At 37.3% G+C, this 21378-nt stretch overlaps 1 protein-coding gene across 1 annotated transcript in view; it reads right to left on the reverse strand.

The window, feature by feature from the left end:
* The window catches only part of ADGRA3 (adhesion G protein-coupled receptor A3), a 141102-nt gene extending 120234 nt beyond the window's left edge, over nt 1-20868 (reverse strand). The window contains exons 1-3 of the mRNA XM_027836611.1: nt 20826-20868; nt 20372-20759; nt 15937-16041 (exon numbers count right to left, since the gene is read on the reverse strand). Coding sequence (XP_027692412.1) covers nt 15937-16041; nt 20372-20759; nt 20826-20868 — 536 coding nt within the window. The remainder of the gene's footprint in view (nt 1-15936; nt 16042-20371; nt 20760-20825) is intronic.
* Between the last annotated feature and the right edge of the window lie 510 nt (nt 20869-21378).

Here is a 21378-nt window from a genome sequence, read left to right on the forward strand (position 1 = left end):
ACACACACACACACACACACACACACATCTCCCTCTGGGCTCTAACTTGGCTTGCTTCCATGCCAACCGCTTTTCGTTCCTCCACTTACTTTGGAAATAACCCTAGGCTCTTCATCCCAAAACTCCTCCCCTTCGCTAGCTAGATGTTCCTTTTCCATAAAATGATGAGGTTCGGCTTGGGACCATCCTTGGCCCCTGCTCCATCTTCTGACCCAGCAGTAAATACTTCAAGACCTTACACCCCAGAGCATCAACTTTTAGGAAGAACTTTCTCACTAGTCTTGGATCTGTGTTCAGTTAGTTGCATTTGAACTAGGAAGAACGCCTGAAACCATCAACCCACAGGCATTTTTAAATTGTTTGGTCGAGCTAGCTCCTTCACCTCAAAGCCTCTTGGGGAGCATTGCTGAGAATCCTGATTTATCTGACCACCAAGTTTGGATTAGATGCCCTGAATTTTACATGGGGAATTCATTTCCTCATTTTTGTAATAATAGCAGCAGCAGTAGTTTACAGTGGTATAGTTAAAGTTCACAAGTTTTTGAGTTTACTAAGGGTTTTATATATGCCTTAGCTAATTTGACCCTCACAAGCAACCCTGAGAGGTAGGTTGTGCAAATAATATCTTTTACTAATATGGAAAGAGGTTCAAAGAGGTTGTGACTTCACCATAGTGGCACAACCAGAAGCCTGAATACCAACCCATATCTCCTGCCTCCAAGTTTTGTGCTCATCCTATTATACCATTCAACAAGTATTTATAAAAGATGTACTTAGGTGTACAACAATGTGCTGCATATTGGAAAATACCAAAAGCCAGTAAGTCAATCAAGAAGCTAAGTGCAATTTATAAGAATACAATTGATAAATGGTCAAAGGATATGAACAGGCAGTTCTCAGATGAAGAAATTAAAGCCATCTATAGTCATATAAAAAAATGCTCTAAATCACTATTGATTAGAGAAATGCAAATCAAAACAACTCTGAGGTACCACATCACATCTTGGCTAACATGACAAAACAGGAAAATGATAAATGTTGGAGAAGATGTGGGAAAATTGGAACATTATTGCATTGTCGGTGGAGTTGTGAAATGATCCAACCACTTTGAAGAGCAATTTGGAACTATGCCCAAAGGGCTATAAAAATGTGCATACCCTTTGACCCAGCAATAGCACTTATAGGGCTGTATCCCAAAGAGATCATACAAATGGGAAAAGGACCCACATGTACAGAAATATTTATAGCAGCTCTCTTTGTGGTGGCAAAGAATTGGAAATTGAGGGGATGCCTATCAATTGGGGAATGGCTGAATGAGCTGTGGCATATGAATGTAATGGAATACTATTATGCCATAAGAAATGATGAGCAGGCAGACTTCAGAAAAACCTGGAAAGACTTGTATGGACTGCTGCATAACTTAGAACAGTGCCTGGCACATATTAATTGCCTAATAAATGCAATACTCCAGATGTGGTCTGACCAGGGCAGATCTATACAGCAGAACTATCACCGACCTAGTAATAGACACTCTTTTCTCTAAATGTATTCTAAATTGGAGCAGTTCTTAGAAGATCAGAGGATTTAAAAGAATAAGCATGAACTCATCATTTAAAGAAAAGAAGGATAAAAAAAGTAGAAATGAGGAAGAAGAGAATTTCAGAAAGGGGAAAGCTACAAGTAAATGGCACAGTGGATGGGGCATTGAGTCTGAAGTCAAAAAGACCTGAGTTCATATCTAACCTCAGATACTTGTTAGTGTGTAACACTGGACAAATGACTTAATCTATAACTGCCTTAGTTTCCTCAACTATAAAAGAAGTATGGTAAAAACTGCCTTGGGGAGCTAGCTAGTGTAGTAGATAGAACACTCGGTTTGGAATCAGGAAAACTCACCCTTCTGAGTTAAAATCCAGCTAGAGATATTTACCATGTAATCCTGGGCATAACCTAGTTTGCTTCATTTCCTCATCTATAAGATGAGCTAGAGAAGAAAAAGGCAAACCACTCCAGCACTATGTTCTATTGTATTTTTTTTTATTTTTTTATTCATTTTGAACTTAGATAGAAAAAGAACAAAAAAAAAATTTCATGTGTACAGCACATCACAGAAAGAGGATTCAATATGAAACCATGAATCTTCATTTCACACTATCTACTTTAAGAAAAAAAAAACTATGTGCTAAATACTGTACATCATTTTCAAAACTACTCTGCTTCTCTCTGCTTCCTTTGAAATGTTCTTTTGTTCTCTGCTGTGCTCTTTTTATTTTTTTCTCTCTCCCTTCTCATCCCAACTAGAGAAGGCCACCATTTGACAGATAGATAGATAGATATAGATATCTATATCAATCTATCTTTCTATCTATCTATATATCTATATCTATATATGTATATATATATATATATATACACACACACACCATACTATACATTTCTATTTACCATTTGGTAAATATTTACCAGTCTGGAGGTGGATAGCATCTTCCTTCATAGATTCTTTTGTAGTTATTCGGAGTATTTATAATACTTAAAATAACTTAGTTGTCCACAGTTGTTCTTAAAACAGTATTGCTGTTACTGTATACAACATTCTCTTGCTTCTGCTCATTTCACTTCATTATCACATGCAAGTCTTTCCATGTTTTTTTCTAAAATCAACCAGCTCATCATTTCTCATAGTACAGTGTGTATTTTTATTTTTAAAAAATATTTCCCAGAGCTAGGATTACAACCAAGAATTATCTACCCTGCAAAACTGAGTATAATCCTTCAGGGGGAAAAAGTGGGTATTCAATGAAATAGACTAAAGACTCTCAAGTGTTCCTGATGAGAGGACCAGAACTGAATAGAAAAAATTAACTTTCAAATACAAGACTCTAGAGAAGTATTAAAAAAGTAAATAGGAAAGGGAAATTATAAAGTACTTAATAAGGTTAAATTCCTACTTGGGAAGAAGATACTTGTAACTCATAAGAACTTTCTCATTATTAGGGCAGTTAGAAAGAGTATGTAAAAACAGAAGGCACAGGTGTGAATTGAATATGATGGGATGATATCTTAAAAAAATAAAATTAAGGGGTGAGAAAGAGGAATGCGCTGGGAGAAAGGGAGAGGTACAATGGGGTAAATTATCTCACAGAAAAGACGCAATAAAGAGCTTTTACAAGGGAAGCAAAGAAGAGGGAGGTGGCAGGGAACTCTTGAACCTTACTCTCATTGGAGTTGGCTCAAAGAGGGAGTAACTTACACAGTTAGTTGGATATAGAAATCTATCTTACTGAGCAGGAAAGTAGGAGAAGGATACAAAGAAGGATGGGTGGGGTTGATAGAAGGGAGGGAAGATTGGGAGAGGTGGTAGTCAGAGGCAAAATACTTTTTAAGAGGGACAGGGTGAAAGGAGAAAAATAGAATATACAAGGGTGAAATAGGATGGAGGATGGAATAAGATGGAGGGAAATAGCAATCATAACAAAAAAATTTTGAAGCAAGTTTCTGAGATAAAGGCCTCATTTCTCAAATATATAGAGAACTGAGTCAAATTTATAAAAAGTAAGGGTCAGTCCTCAATTGATAAATGGTCAAAAGATATGAACAGTCAGTTTTCAGATGAAGTAATCAAAGTTATCTATAGCCAAGGGGGAAAAATGCTCTAAATTAATAATGATTGGAGAATTGCAAATTAAAACAATTCTGACTACTATCTCATACCTATTAGATTGGCTAATAGGACAGAAAAGGAAAATGACAAATGTTGGAGGGGATGTGAGAAAATTGAGACACTAATGCACTATTGTGGAGTTGTGAACTGATTCAATCAATCTGGAAAGCAATTTGGAACTATGCTCAAAGGGCTAGAAAACCATGCATACTCTTTGACCCAGCAATATCACTACTAGATCTATATCCCAAAAGAGATTAAAAAAATAAAATAAAGGAAAAGGAACAATATGTACAAAAATATTTATAGCAGCTCTTTTCTGGTGGCAAAGAACTGGAAATTGAAGGGATGTCCATCAATCTGAGAATGGCTGAACAAGTTGTGGTATATGATTTTGATGGAATACTGTTGTGCTGTAGGAAATGAGAAAGATGCTCTCAGAAGGATCTGGAGAGATTTACATGAACTGATGAAAAGTGAAGTTGCTTGCTATTTGTCCTTCTTCCTCAAAGAGGACCATGACATCAGGGAGGTGATGCCATGACATGCAAGTGAATTGGATTTAAGTGAGGGAGGGCTGTTCAAAGTCACCAGCCTCACACTCTCCTGAGCCATCTGGGTCCAGTGGCCATATATGGATCAGGACAACTGGAGATGGCCCCAGGATGCAGTGGGGGACCTTGGCCTTTTCAAGCTAAGGTCTTTAACATGTCTCAGTTTGACAGGGGCAGCACCCATTAAGTGATTAAGGCTTAATAAAAAATGAGGCAAAGAATGGCCCCTTAAAAAAAAATAGACCTGGGAAGGGAAGACCCTCAGGGTTTCTGGCCAAAACAGAAATAATTTTTATTTACATTCATTCCAAGCCAACCAGGGCACAAACAGTGACCAAGTAGGGCTTGGTCTAGGACCAGAGTGATTTGGGGATAAGACTGATCTTGAAGAGAAAAAAACAAAACAAAACAAAAACAAAAAATGGCATCACCTACAAAGTAAAGTGAGTAGAGCCAGGGAGCATTGTGCACAGTAATGCCAATGCTGTCAGATGATCAACTTCAAATGACTCAGCTGTTTTCAGCAATACAATAGATTCAAGACAATTGAAAAATGCTATCCATCCACAGAGAAAAAACTGATGGAGTCTGAATACAGATCAAAGCATACGTTTTTTTACTTTTTTAATTTTTCTTGGTTTTTTTTTTTTTTTTGGTCTGTGTTTTCTTTCACAATACGACTAATATGGAAATATGTTTTACATGACTGCACATGTATAACCTATATCAAAGAAGGAAGGAGAAGATTTGGAACTCAAAATTTTAAAAAACAAATGTCAAAAATTATTTTTACATATAATTGGGGAAAAATAGAATTTTAAATAAATATTTAAAAATAAAAAAATTTCCCAATTATATTTTAATTTGGTTCTTGCCCTTTTTCTGGCTATGGGCTGTTTAACACCTTTGCTCAAATCTTTGAGAAAACATGAACAACAATTGATGAGAACATAGTAAGGGATTGGAATGAGCATCAGTGAAGAGAGTTCCCATACAAAGGAAATCAAGGCTCCATCAAGTGATTGAGTACTTATCATATATAAGGCACTATTCTTTAACAGAAGCAGAAAACAACAGTAGCTAATCAAGATTTCACATTTCAAATAACTTGACAAGTTTAACACCACTCCAGATGTCCTGTGCTGAGGTCTTACCCTGTTGTAAAGGTGATTCTGCATTCTTCAAGACAGTGCCAACAAAATATAAGCTGACAGATTCTTAGAAAATAAGACCTACAGGTCAGTGAGTTTAATAATGCCAGTCAGCTCAGTCGAAGTCAGATTCCTCTAATACATTTCAAGTTCTTATACCCTTTTGCAATGCCAGCCAAGGTCATCCACTACACTCTGGGCCATCAACAATCATCTCGACTTTTGTCACGCCACTGGTCTTCGATGACTTTGGAGGAAAGAGTGAAATTAATAACTTTGAGCAGCTATGCCCCACTTAAATCCAAAAACAAATCAAGACATCACCCTTGTGATGTCATTGGTCCTCTTTGAAAATGAAGAAGAAGCATCAACAATTTCCTTTGCAAACAATCCTTCATAATAATCCAAATCCAAATAATCCAACAATATCTATCGAAATTATTTTTTAACTCTAGTATATGTATTGAGGTAAGTCAGGGAACAGAGGGAGGAACCAAGAAAAAGATGAATGGAGTGAGTCAGGATATCCAGTTGAAGGAAGCCGTTTGGGGTGTGGAGGGTGTCAGGGTTCATGATTGAAGAGTGGTAGAGTTGTAAGCTTGAGAATGTGTGGTAAATGATTAGTGGTCTCAAAGCAATGAGTATACATGTGATTTAGATAGGTAGATAGATAGATAGATGATAGTAGATAGTTAATTTACTATGTATTGGGCATTGTACAAAGTTTTTGGACTACATATAAAAGTAAATAAGATAGTCCCTTCCCTTAAAAAGCTTGCATTCTAGTGGTAGAAAGCTATATATAAAAAGTTTTATAAAGAGATGGTAAAGGGAGCAAAGGTACCTGATTAGGGGGTGGAGTTGGGGGTGTGTGTGTGGATATATCACCTGGTTACCAGCAGAATAAAGCAAAAGTCTTACCAGGAGGAGAGGTAGAGGCGTAGGGGAAAACTCATCTCAAGTGTCACCTTTTACGTGAGATTTTTCCTAATTCTCCAATAGCTAGTGCTTTCCCCTTCCTAGAAAAAATAAAAATCTTGCATTTATGTATTTAGATTGTGTATATTTTACATATACATCTATATAATGTGTATATATATATATATATATATATATATACATATATATATATATATATAGGGAGGGAGAGAGAGAGTTTACCTGTGTATGTACATACATACATATTTTATCCCCAGATAGAATATAAGCTCCTTGAGGCCAGGGACTATTTCCTTTTTGCCTTCAAATTCCAGTGCCTAGTTCATTGTGGGTGCTTAATAAATATTTGTGGATTGATTGATGAACCAAGTGCCAACAACTAGCCTTGTGGCATGAAAGTATATAAATACTTTGAAGTATCTATATGAAAATAACTGTATGTATTGAAAATGTATATTTTTCCCAGGCGATATCAGCATCATCTTTTGATTTTAAATATAACACTATACTACTGACTGCTTATTTTTTATCCTTATGGTCACAAAAATCCTGAATAATAGTCCTTTCCTTATAACACATGCTTTTCTAGGTACTCAGTGCTTATGTTTACAGAGACTGACACTGTCAGTCTTTTAACCTGCTATTCTGAAGCTTTTTTCTTTCTTTCTTTTTTCTATCTTTCTCTGATATCCTCTCACCATCCTAATTTCTCTGTTTCTGATTTCCCAGTAGGCCTAGGCTATGCCATACCTTTTGATGTTGGGTTTCTTTGAGTCATTTCAGTATTCCTTCTGCTCACAGTATTTGTGGTTACCCCATTTCAGCAAGTCATCCAGAAATTGCCTGAGAATCTTGTTAACCAACCTCTCTATATTCCTAGCTTAACAAAACTGTGGTGTTTTAATGGTGGTAGCCTGACTGCATTCCAATACTTCTTGTTAGGAATTCTGTGCCCTTATATTAATTATGGTTTATAGTTGAAACTGATGAAAATCTTCAAGCCTCTCTTTATTTGCAGTTCGTGATTTGACTAAAGTACCACGTGTATTTGTTTGTCAACATTAACCAGAGATGTCCAATGTTCAAATTTTGAAGAACAAACAAAAACTAGTAATACTACTATGAACTAATTGACAGCATTAAAAATAATAATTAATTAAAACTTTAAATTTTCTCTAACAACACCCCAAGTCCAATTAATGAATAAAGTTTCTTTGTTTTTTGAAAGATTGAACATTAATCAGCTAATTATAACATTAGCGATCATTTCAGATAATAGTTTTTAAAACCAGAAGGAACCTTGTTGTTGCTGTTGTTTGTCCTTCATTCTCAAAGAGGACCAATGACATCATGAGGGTGATGTCTTGACTTGCTGACTTGTATGTGAATTGGATTTAAGTAAGGCGGAACCATACAAATTCATCAGCCTCACTCTATCCTCCAGAATCATCAGAATCCAGTGGCAAAACAAAAATCAAGACAACTGGTGATGGCAAGAGAAGGAACCTCAGAGGTCATCTGGTACAATCCCTTCATTTTTCTTTATTTTTTTAATTAATTAATTTATTTTTAGTTTTCAGCACTCACTACTATAAGCTCAAAAGCTTATAGTTTTAAATTTTCTCCTCTTTCTTCCCCAAGATGGCATGCAATCTAAAATAGGCTATACATATACATTCCTATTAAACATATTTTCACATTAGTCGTGTTGTAAAGAAGAATTAGAACCAAAAGGTGGAATCACGAGAAAGAAGAAATAAAACAAAACAGAAAAAAAAGAGCAAATAGTATGCTTCAATCTGCATTCAGACTCCATAGTTCTTTCTTTGGATGTGGCTAGCAATTTCCTTCATGAGACTTGAAGATGTCTTAGATCCTTATGTAGCTGAGAAGAGCTAAGTTTATCAAAGTTAGTCATCAAACAATGTGACTGTTACTGTGTACAACATTCTCCTGGTTCTGCTCACTTCACTCAGCAGCAATCCATACAAGTCTTTCAAGGTTTTTCTGAAGTCTGCTTGCTCATCATTTAGTATAGCACAACAGTATTCCATTATGTTCATATGCCACAACTTATTCAGCCATTCCCCAATTGATGGGTATCCCCTCAATTTCCAATTCTTTGCCACCATAGAAACAGCTGCTATAAATATTTTTGTACATGTGGGTCCTTTTCCCATTTTTATGATCTCTTTGGGATACAGCCCTAGAAGTGCTATTGCTAGGTCAAAGGGTATGCACATTTTATAGCCTTTTATGCATGGTTCCAAATTGCTTTCCAAAATGGTTGGATCATTTCACAATTCCACCAACAATACATTAGTGTTGCAATTTTCCCACACCTTATCCAACATTTATCATTTTCCTGTTTTGTCATGTTAGCCACGGCGTGATGTGGTACCTCAGAGTTGTTTTGATTTGCATTTCTCTAATCAATAGTGATTTAGAGCATTTTTTCATATGGCTATAGATAGCTTTAATTTCTTGATCTGAGAACTGCCTGTTCATATCTTTTGACCATTTATCAATTGATTTTTAAGATGAATAAACTGAGTCAAAAGACTGAGTCAGACAAGTCAAGTAACTTGTCCAAGGTCACACAGGTAAGATTTGAATCCAGGTCCTCCAGATTCAGTTCTCTCCAATGTACCATGCTGTCTTCCTTAGGATGTGCCCTGGGTGGTAGTAGATGAGACAGGGACCCTTAGGAGGGAGAGCTTTTCCTGGGGAAAACAACATCAGGGTAGGGGGTAGGGTGGAGCCAAGCAGACTATGGTGCAGGAAGGCTTCATGTCCCTCTTCAACTTTTGTTGCACCTTATTTCATTCAAGCCACTCACACTAAGAGAAGGCAGCCAACAGAACCTAAGCCCATGTCTTTGTGGCACTCTTAGCTCCCTATCTCCCATGGAAGAGGCAAAGAAGCAGAAGATGGCTGGTGGGAGGGGACAGGTGTTGAACCTTTATCTCTCTTGGCTCCAGGATAAGACAAGAACATACGTGCAGTGGATACAAGGGCATTATGGATGCCAAGGTCCATTGAGGGTGGCAGCTCAGACCCTTGTCATGAAGTAGAAATAGGTTAAATTGTGTGGTTGGTGCCAGCAGAGGATTGGAAGGGAAGATTTTGGGTACCCTGCTGCAAAGCTCTGCACATCCCACCCTCATTATGACTCTATAATATATACAATATATGTGTTACAGTTAAACTTCATCAATGAGTTAACAGATTTTTTTCATGCTGTTGTCTTTCTGCTCTTGATGTTTCATGTAACTAACAGTTTCTGTCTTCCTTAGGGTCTATTAGCACATCAAAGCTTATTTGTTGAACCAGGAAAAAAAAAGTTAAGACATTTATGTTTACCCATTTCTTCCCAAAGCTATTTATTACATTGGTTTTTAGCACTGTTCTGTAAACTAAGAACTCCTAAAGACTTAAATAAGTAAAACATCAGGATGAGAACAGAAGTGTCAAGTCAGTTATAATCTAGTCATTTTCTGATCATTGGTGCACACTGACATTAAACTAGTTTACAGGAGCATTTTAGGTATCTGGGAACCCTTTGAAAGAGCTTCGTGCTATAATTGCTTTCTCATAAATCTGGTCACATTTTGATTTAAACAAGTCACTCAAGCATTATATCCTTCTATTTTCCCACATGTAAAGTAAGGGGATAATAACCCCTACCTCTTTTGCAGTGTTAATTGAGTGTTAATAAATAACACTGTCAAGGAACCACTGGGGGTGGGGTGGGTATAAGAAGAGACCAAGGGAAGTGCTAGGCAAACATAAGGTATCATTATAAATATTATTACTCTTAATGTATTAAAAAGATTACCTTTAATCTTTGATGACACTACTTTGCAATTATATAATGCAGTGCTTTCATCTCTGGATCTCTAAGTTCTACCAAAATAAGTACTGTAATTACTCTTTAACAAAATCCAAACTAACAAAGCATAGAGGAGACAATTCTCTAAATCATTCAGGAAAAAACTCTACTTTCTCTGAATTGTTTCATTTTTGCAGGGTTTCATTTGTTCAATGTAATTCTTTAGTTCTCTACTTCCCCTTGCTAGGGAAGATCTGACTCTACCCACATAAATATACTTAGTACTTTATTGTGGTAATTAAAATAAGTCAAGAAGAAATGGAGATCTCTGCCTATGGTTGTTAAATGAATAACAACTGAGTGTCTTCATATAGGACTCGAAAGTTTGCTAAAACCTTTACATACGTTATCTTGTTCAAGCCTCACCACAACCTCGTGAAGCAGGCATTATATTCATTTTACAGATAAACTAAAGCTAGGAGTGGTTAAGTGATATGTTCATAGTTGTATAGCAAATGTGAGAAGTGAAATATGAACCCTGGCCTTCCTGGCTCCAAGTCCAAAAGGCTGTTAACTTTGCCACCCAACTTCCCCTAAAAATGGAACAAAGGGCCAATGGATGTTGTGTTAGAACTTAATCACAATGCAAAGAAATGCCTTCAATCTTGATTCCTGGAAAGTCTTTCTGAATACTAGAGACTGCTCTTAACAGGAAAACTTCAGTTAAGCAGCTCTTTCAAATTAACTAGTTCCATTGCTTAGCAGTACAACCAATGAATTATTCTAATCATTTATTGACACAAATTCCACAAAATGCCCCATCTACAATTCTAATACAACTGCAGAAATCATTTCAAGCCATTCATATAACTCCACTGATAAGTTTAAATCCTCTATTAGTGACTACTAAACAACCCTAGCATTTCTGTCACACTGTTATTAAAATATTCCTTCATAAATTCAGGTTTCTGCTTCTTGTAATTTTTTCAAGCTTTCTTTTTTATTGTAATTTAGTATATTTGATCTCAGCTATAAAAATGTTTGGATCACTCACAGTAATTCAATTCAATGCAGATTTATTAAAAACCTACTGTTTTCAAGGAACTCTGCTAGTGCCAGAGATCCTTCCAGTATTTTACTAGAGCCAGATCTATGTTCTTCTGTTTGTGGATATGCCCTCATACCTTCTTATCCTGTAAGATTCATGTCCATGCTGTATCATGAATCTTCCATACCAAATCTTGACCCACCAAAGGAGAGCCTTTCTTCTACATTTTTTAGCATTCCATAGGTACCATTATAACAGTGAGGTTGTTCATATGTTAATTAATCCTCACTGTAATATGTGATCTGATCATGCAGTTTTGATATCTTTTACACTTTTTCTTGCACATGATCCATTATTGGTAATATGCTATAGCCTATTTTCTCCAACCATATACCTCTCCATTATTCACAGTTTTGATTCCCACATACTGTTCTGCTCCATCAATCTCAGCCACATAGCATCACCAGGAAAATGTTGACTCTAAAAAGCTGGAGTTTTGTACCAGAAGAACAACTTGGGGTTATTGAAAGCATTGCACATTTTCCAGATGCAATCCAAAACTCTCTCTTCCTCATATTCATTTCCAGGCCCAACTCATTTCCCTTCCACAGTATCTGTCCAATATATAGATATTGATGGACCAGCTAAATGGGCTTCCTATCCAGTTGTATGTCATAGTTGAGACCAAGAGATCTCCAAAATTTTGTGTATGTAGCCATGTAATTTTTAAAAATGCTTGAGCATGTACCCCCAATGAATGTTTTTTTACTTCTTTATAAATTAGACATATTATTTCTATACTAATAATTATCTGCTTTATAAAATTTATCCCCAAGTGGAAATGTAAAAGAATGAGGTAAAGATGAAATATTTGGAAAAATATTTTATCAATTATATAAAAAACTTTTTGCTCTCCCTAATATATTATCATGAATGATTTTTTAGAGAGCAACGTGATTCAATATGCTTCACTACTTTGGAAAACTTGACTTGATATTTTATGACACTACAATTTGAAGATCTAGTTCTAAGTTCAGTCTGCATGTATCTCTATACTTGGTTTCAATGCCTCTCCTACCTCAAAAAGATATTTCACAAAGATATGTAAATCCAAATGGAAGAAGTGCATAGGTGGCTGCACTTGCTAAATCATGATGCTCATTTTTCAGTCCCATCCAGCAATTTTGCAAAAGTTTTTGTTAAAAGACATCTAGTTAATTTCCATCTTTCCAAATGTTAACCAGCTGTTCTTGTCAACTAATTGGAAAGTATTGCACTTTTATAGGTCTTTTTAAGTGTTCAAAACTCACTGACACTCAGTGGAATTTTATAACTGGTTAGAGAATTCTGTTTCCCAGTTTCTTCTATGTGCAGATATGAGGTTCACAAGTAACACAACTGCATTGGGTTTATCAGCCCAGAAAGAGGGCAGTCAGGTGGAGAGTATGGTCAGCAGTGTCAAATGCTGCAAAGAAGGATGAAAACTGATAAAAGGCCATCAGATTTGGCAATTAGGAAATAATAGGAAATTTTGAAGAAAGCTATTTTAGTCGAAGACAAGGATAAGGATAATCAAGTTCAGGAGAAGGGTCAATTTTGGGAAAACAATGAGGCAATTAGATCTGTAATGCATATTGCAACCCATACCAACTTACTGATCCTTAACACTGAAAATGAAAAGTTGTTGAGGGGAGGGTGAAATATTCCTCATTAGCCACTGCCCAGGGGTGCAGATTTTGCCTGCAAAGGGGTGCCTTTAACAACCACAAAGTGTTGGGGTGGGGGGAGCAGGTAGGGTATGGACATGCTAGGAGCAGGGACCAGGTCAGTGAATTTTATCTGGACAATTGTTGCAGGTGCTTGGGTTCTGAGTTAGGTTTTAACTGCCTTTCAAGGCTGACACCCAGCACAACCATGAGACGACAGTGCTAGGAAAGGGTGGAGTTTTAATTGGTAAAGGAGGTGGTGTGGTTCTGTTGGAGGCAAGTTCATGATTGACCATCTATAAGATTGTCAGTTGAGATTCATCTTATCCCCCTTAGATTAGTTGATCAGCAATCCCCTTGCAGTCATGCCATGGCCTCCACTTTGGAGAAAACTGATTTAGAAAATAAACATTCTTTACCTACTTAAATTTTCCTATAGGAATTATTTGGTAGATATCTTTTTGAGTGGTTGTGGATCACAATGATGGTGTGGTAGCATGTAGGGTTTGATATAATTAGCATAGTGTCATTTACAAAGAGGAGAATTAAGTTAATAGATCCTGCTCCACTATTATAAAAAGGGTCAAGCATAGGGCCGTGGATACAGATCACCATCTGATTTCTCCATTTCTTCTTTAAGGACCACTGAGCATTGATGAAGAAAACTGTCAAACTACTGACTACAAAATTGTGTTCCATAATGTCAGCTGAGCCCTCAATGCTACTTGAATAAAATTTTCTATTCTACCTTTATTGGCTCCCTATCTCATTCCACACTGCATCTGTGCCCAGCTTTCTTTTCTCTCCTTTCTTTATTCCTACTGAATTCATACCTAGAGCAGATTATTAAATCTTTTATTTCATTAAGAAGATCAAAGTGATATGATATGAACTCCTTCCACTATTCCTCAAAACTTTTTAGTGTCATTGCTACCTCTCTTCTCTTTTCCAGTGTATACAGGTTCTTCTCCCCTCTTTTTATGCTCTGCAATAAGGCTTACCCTTTACCTGTTATACATTTGTCCTATGCCATTTTACCTCTTCAGACCTTATTCCAGCAGTCATTGCAACTATTAAGGGTATATTCAATCTTTGTCTCTTCAATGGTTCCTTCTTTATCTTTCTACAAACATTTTCAGATTTCAAACCTAAGAAAAGCCTTCCTTTGATACTTCTAGTCTGTATAACTACCATTCCATCTATTTCTGTCCCTTCATTACTAAATTTGAAAAAATCAACTACACCCAATGCTTCCACATTCTCACTACTCGTTATCCTTAAGCCCTTGTAAATAGGCTTCCATTCTTAATAACTTATTGAAATTATCTTTCAAAAGTCACCAGTGACCCTAAAATTCAATGATCTTTTTAGTCCTCAATCTCCTTGATTTCTCTGTTGCTTTTTTGCATAGTTGAACACTTCTTTTTCTTCTTTTTGAAGGGCTGGAAAACACATTATTTATTCATTGCCCAAAGTTATGGTTTCATTTTATTGTTGTTGTTGTTTTTTGTTTGTTTTTAAGCAATTGGGGTTAAGTGACTTGCCCAGGGTGACACAGCTAATAAGTGTCAAGTGTTTGGTCTGAGGCTGGATTTGAACTCGGATCCTCCTGACTTCAGGGCCAGTGCTTTATCTACTGTGCCACCTAGCTGCCCTATGGGTTTCATTTTTAAAAGAATTTATCAACATTTTCTATTTTCATATCATCTACATTTCAAAATATGTCTTCCTTCTCTCCTCTTCTATTGCCTTCCTTTATAACAAAGAATTAAAAGAGGGGAAAAAAAGTAGTTCAACAAAGCTAAATAACCAACATATCAACCAAGTCTCTCTGTGAATGTAGTATTGTTCCACCACCATGGTTCTCTACCTCTGCAAAGACTACAAAGTGAGAGGTTTATGTTCTCAACTCTCCCCCCAGGTCAAAACTTTTTTGGCTAATTCTTTGTATTGGATATTCTCTCCTCTCTTGGCTTCAGAGATACCACACTCTTCTTCATTTCCTTCCTCTCTAACTCATCTGCTTTTTTTTTTTTTTTACTGGCTTCTTGTCCTCTTTCCAACTTCTTAATGTCTGTTGTTGTTGTTGAGTCGTAGCCAACTCTTCGTGATGCTCTTTGGGGTTTTCTTGGCAAAGATACTAGAGTGGTTTGCCATTTCTCCAGCTCATTTTTACAGATGAGGAAATTGAGGCAAACAGGGTGAAGTGACTTGCCCAGGGCCACCCAGCTAGTAAGTGTCTGAGTCCAGATTTGAACTCAGGAGGTTGAGTCTTCCTGACTCCATGCTCTATGCTTCGGCTTTTTCTTTATGCTCTCTCTATTAACAATCTCATTAACCAGATTGTGTTTAATAATTTTTTAATTGAATGAATATTTAAATGAATGAATGAATGAATGAATGATCTAGGTCAACAGTTCTCAAAGCGTGGTCCAAGGGACTCTTTCTCAGGCTCCAGCAGGCCAAAACTATTTTCATTATAATACTAAGACATTATTTGTTTTTTTCATTCTAATTCATTTATTGATATGGTTTCAGATTCCACAGTGCAAATAACCTTTAAGAAACTATCACCTGTATACTTTTGGTAGAATATCAGAGAAGAATATCCACAATTATCTAAAAAGGCTATTGAAATACTTCTCAATTTTTCAACTATTTGTCTGAGGTCATATTTTTCTTCATATATTTCAACCAAAACAACAACCTTCACAGTGGATTGAATGCAGAAGCAGATATGAGAATCTAGCTCTCTTCTATTAAGCCAGACATTAAAGAGATTTGCAAAAATGTAAAATAATGCTACTCTTTTTTTGTTTTGTTTTGGAAAATGTAGTTATTTTTAAATAAAAATAAGTTATGAAAAAGAGAAAAGTAGTAGAAAGAAATATAGTGTGGTCTCCCCCCACTAAAGCTACTACAAACAGATTTAGAAAATGCATGAGACTGAATCCTGCTGGTGAAATCCAACAAAAAGTCAGTGAGTCCTTGTTTCTAGCCTAGAGCAGCATAGTCAGACAGAAAGGTCTAGGTTCTGGATCTTGCCTGAAGCCAAGGATCCACTCAGAACCCTTGCGCCCTGCCCTCTGCCAAGCTCCCGGGGAGAGGTTGTATTCTCTGGCAAGAGGAGGTCTCAGACCCCTACTGGGGCTACTTATGCAGGGTATGACAACAAGGTGCCAACTGGCAGTTTTGTTAGCCACTACTTAGTTCCAAGCCAGAGATCCAGGATGGGCTGAGAAGTGGACCTGTACCCAGCGGTGGTATTCTAGGGTAGGGAGCTATTACAGGTCCTAGGAAGCATATACCAAGAGAGGAATGAGTTCAGCAGCAAAAGCAATGATATGACTTAGATCCCAGGAATGGAGCACAGAGGTGTTTCAATTCCAACTTCTAATAAGTCTAAAACCTACAGAAGAATAACCAGGGTAGGAATCCTAGATTAGAGAGAGGCCCACATTTCTGTCACTATGAACCACAGATCCTAGCTGGGTAACAGGGGCTGAGTTAAGCAGAAAACTCAAGAGTTAAGAAGCAAACATAAGTGAACAATGATAAAGGACTAAACAAGGATATACTGCCAAATTCTAATAGAAGGAGATGTTAGTTGTGTCCCTTCTGAATCTTTTTATCAACAAGAGTCAAGAAAGAAGTTTATTTAGACAAGACCTGGGAGTGGTTCTGTTAATGCTTGATGATCTAAAGATCTCTGAAAGATAGTAGAAAAGGAATTGACTTGGGGATGTGATAGGGGAAACAAAAGGAAGGTTAGGGAAAATTAACTCACATAATCAGGGTATATAAGTAGACACCCAAAAATAAAAAAATTCCAAAGAGGAGGGAGTGGGGGGAATCACTGACACTTGGACCTCCCTCTCTTCTGAACAGGTCAAAGGCGAGAAGAATATATATACATACATACATATATATATATATATATATACATATATATATATATATGCAAACAAAGTGGGTACAGAAATACATTTCACTCAACAGAGAAAGAGGAGGGAAAGAGAAGAGAGAAATGGGGATTAGAGGTAGGGTAGATTAAAGGAAAGTCCAATCCTGAGAAAAACAAATTCAAACTGAAAGTGTAAAATGTTTCTATATCTCTATCCATGTTTTTGAGTTGGCAAAGAATGGGAATCTGAGGGAATGTTTATAAATTGGGGTAATCAAGTTATGGTATGTAAATGTGATGGAATACTATTTTGTTGTAAAAATATATGTAGGGAGTGGTTTCAGAGAAACCTAGGAAGACTTGTATAAACTGATGCAGTGTGAAGTGAACAGAATCAGGAGAATAATTTATACAGTGACAACAATTTGGTAAGGACAAATAACTTTGAAAGAATTAGGAATTCTGGTCAGTGTAATGACCAACAGGAATCCAGAGGTTTGATGATGAAACAGCCTACCTAGATCTTGATAGGGAGGTGATGAACTCAGAGTGTAGAATGAGACATACATGATATACATCCATATACACACACACACACATACCCACACATATATGACATGGCCAATGCAAACATTTGTTGTGCTTGTAGTGGGTAGATGGTGTTGTGGATAGAGCACTGGGCCTGGAATCAGGAGGACCTTAGTTCAAATCTGGCCTCAGACACTGGATACTTCCTGGCTGTGTGACCCTGGGCAAGTCACTTAACCCCGATTGCCTCATCAAAAAGAAAAAAAAATTTGTGCTTTACTATACATGTTTATGACAGGTGTTTTGTTTGTCTTATTCTCAAATGCGTAGTGAGGTTGGAGTAAGAGAAAGAGATGGAAGATTTCTGCTGATTGAAATATATGTAAATAATATAAATAGTATATATAATTCAAAAATAAGTTATGTTAACATGCAATGGGTTTATTATTATTTTTAAGTGAATTAAAATAAATATTTTTAAAATTGTCTATTTTAATTTCAAATATAATAAATACAGACTTTTTTTTTTTAAAAGCTCTTTTAGATCCCAAACAATCTTTAAGAATGTACAGAGTTCCTGAGACCAAAGTTTGAGAATCACTAATCTAGGTCAACCATATAAAGGAACTGAGGCACAGAGAAGTTTAAGTGAAGAGGAATTAGTTTTGTAAAAGGTTACTCCAAGGGTTGATATGAGGGTCAAATGACATAATATTTGTAAGATGCTTAGGCACATAATAAGTATTTAATAAATTCTTCTTCCCTTACTCCCTCTTTTCCTCCCTTTCTCCCTCCATCTCTCCCTTCTTTCTCTCCTCCTTCTCTCCCTCTCTCCTTTCTTTCCTTCCTTCCTTCCTTCTTTCCTTTTCTGGAAGTAGATGAACAGGCTCTCCCCCAACTTCACTCTGAGACCACACTGTTTAGAAACTTTCTGACAAGGATCTTGGGATCTGCTCTGTGACTTCCTTTGAACAGTATTGGTGTTTGTTTTCCATTTAAGAAAACTGCTGCTTGATACTTGACTAGAAGAGCTTTCTGCTGCCAAGAACAAGAGTTCAATGAGAGCATGCAGGGTGGGTTGCTTTTACTCTGTAAACCAAGGATGGAAATGTTTGTTTCCCTTCAGTCAGACTTCACAGGAGGCTGTTTCCTGCTGATAAACTTTGAAAGAACATTATGCTGTTTGGATTTGTCTTCCAGATAGAGATGTTGGTTTGGTAACACCAGTTTTGGACAGGTTTCTTTGTATTGCTTTGAAAAAGCTACTCTCATCAGAGGCTCATGATTCTGATTGGGTTTGAGTTTTCTCAGGATTTTGGCAGGCATACATATGTGAAAACTGACCAAAGTTGCTCTTGATATGAAGGCAATCAATGTGGAAGAAGCAATGAAACTTCCAATGTCAATACTTTGAGGATCCATGCATTCTTGTGTCAATTTTTTTTCTAATAAACAGCATACCTAGTCATACCTTTTTCTGTCTTCCCAAAATCAATTAATAATCTACCAACACACCTTTATTTTGTAGCAACTGTGTGCCAGGCACTATGATGGGCACTCCCAGGATAAAGAAGTAAAAAGAGGAAATGGTCCGTATGTTCAGGAAGCTTACATTCTAAAGGGGAAGATAACATGCACAAGTAAATGTAACTGAACACTGAAGACAATGACTTCTGGTGAACAGGGGTTTCTGGAATTCCCCCTCTAGAATCTCTGGTTGTTGTGAGACTGTGTCCAGTGCAACGTTGGTTTGTGGGATATTTGGAAAGAAGAGAAACTAAGTTACACAATGGATAGAGCACTAGACCTGGAATCAAGAAGACCTGAATTCAAATGCTGCCTCAGATACTTACTTAGCAGCATGACCTTGTACAAGTCACTTAACCTCTGTTTACCTCAATTTCCTCAACTGTAAAAGGAGGCAAACAATAATATCTATCTCCCAAGATTGTTGTGAGGATCAAATGAGAACATACTCATAGAATGCTTAGTGCAATGCCTGGCACATAATAGATGCTATATAATTGTTGGCTATCGTTATCTTTATTTTTATCATCATCATCATCGTCATCATTACTATTTCTCTAAGTTCCTAACAATCTGTCAGCAATAATAATAATAATAATAATAATAATAAAATAGGTCCAAATAATGTCCTCTGCTGTAGCTGTCCTAAACTTGGGCTAGGAATGCCACAGCAGAAGATTCTGAGACACCAAAATAACCCAGACTTTTGACTGCAACTGGGAGAAGCTGGTCTGACCAGACGCAGAGAGCCACACCCTCTGTATAGCTGAGAACAGAGCTGGTGATCCCAATTCTAGGGTTTTTTCCCCCCTTTTGACCTTGCCATTCTCTCAAAAGAGAGAGAGATAAGTGTTTTTTCAGTCCTTGTTTCTATTCAGAGTCTATTCACCATTTTGATATTTGGCATGCATTTTCAAAAAGAAATTCTCTGAGATACAATTCATTTAGTGTCTTTTGAGGAGAGGGAAAAGACTGGAGGGACAAATAGCATCTGTTATGTTATTGTTCAAGGACACAGGTTCTTTTTCTAATTGCTGATTTCTAAAATCTTGGGGCTTGAGAGAAACCAAAGAAATTTTATTGATACATATTATTGATACAAAGGTGGTGGTGGTGTTGGGGTGGTGGGGGGAAAAGGAATTAAAGAAATCTGGATCAGCCTGGAGTAATCCAGGGGAGAATGAGTCAGTCAGCAATGTGTTGGGGGAAGGAGGCTTAGTATAAAAAGCTCCTTTGAGGAAGTGTTTCTTCATTATTTTCCTTCCCCCCCCCTTAAAGAATCCCATCCTTCCTTTCCCCCTCAGGGGTAGAGTGTCACAGCCCTAGGGATACCTGAAGGGAGGAGCTGGGAAAGAATGGCTCAATCCACATGAAGTTGGAAGGCCAGAAAAAGAGAGCTACATCCCGCTTCCACCAAACAACTCTTACTCCGACTCCTACTCTCAATCACTGTTAGATATAGTCATATGTAAGACAAGTGTAAAACAAATACAAGGTAATCTTGGAGTGGGGGTGAGGTACTAGATTTTATGGAGACCAGAAAAGACCTCATGCAGTAGGTGATGCTTGAGCTGAGTCTTGAAGGAAACCACAAAATCTGAGTAAAAGACGGGGATTGGATGGTTTTCTATTGCCATGGGGAACTGACAGGGCTGAAGGCTCAGGCAACAAAGTGAGGGGACCATTTTCTTGGTGGCCTGCTGGCCCTTTAACCTGTTCCTCATCTGCAACATAAGCCCCTTCACCGCCTCCCCCACAGTTCCTTGGGGACCCTGACCATCATTCCTGATGGTGGGATGCCACTTCCCTGAACCCCTGCATCCTGTCTCTACTTTGCTTGCCCATTCTTGCTCTTTCCCATGGAATCTAGCATTGACCGTGGCTACACCTTCTCCCACTACCTCAATTCCTGCTTGCAGGTGCCCCCTCACAAAATCCAATTCATACCAGAAAAATAATCCCCCTTATAAAATACCTGACAAATGGTCATCTAGGAATTCATGGCCATCAATTGTCATTTAGGATATTTAAAGCTTCCAATGATTGGGGCAGCCCATTCCACTTTAGAATAACTTTAATTGTTAGAAAATTTCCCCAGTATCAATCTCTTTGTAACTTCTACACATCACTTCTAATTCTATTCTCTGGTTCTAAAAAGATCAAGTCTAGTACTTATAACACATGACAGGAGTATCTACTTGTTTCACAGGTAACACCATTTGTTGGGCAGGAGAACAGAGGAGGGCTTCTAACACTAACAAGTGTTCTCTAGCACAGGTTCACTTTTGATCAGGTCAGACAGGAAGACAGCTTAGGAGGGGTTGAATAAGCTTACTTTATTCTACTGTAGTCTTCTCAGGAGGATTGCTGATAATGGGATCACCACCTCCTACATCATTCCCTAATCACACTTCCCACAGGGGTGGGCAAGAATGGTAGGAGATCCAAGTCCCCCAAAGCCACAATGAGGACCAGTTGAGGCAAACACACAGATTACCTCCAAGCAAATGGAGTGTGTGGTGATCCTA

Source organism: Vombatus ursinus, unplaced genomic scaffold (assembly GCF_900497805.2).
Source record: "Vombatus ursinus unplaced genomic scaffold, bare-nosed wombat genome assembly UNPS02014818.1, whole genome shotgun sequence".
Taxonomy (NCBI): Eukaryota; Metazoa; Chordata; class Mammalia; order Diprotodontia; family Vombatidae; genus Vombatus; species Vombatus ursinus.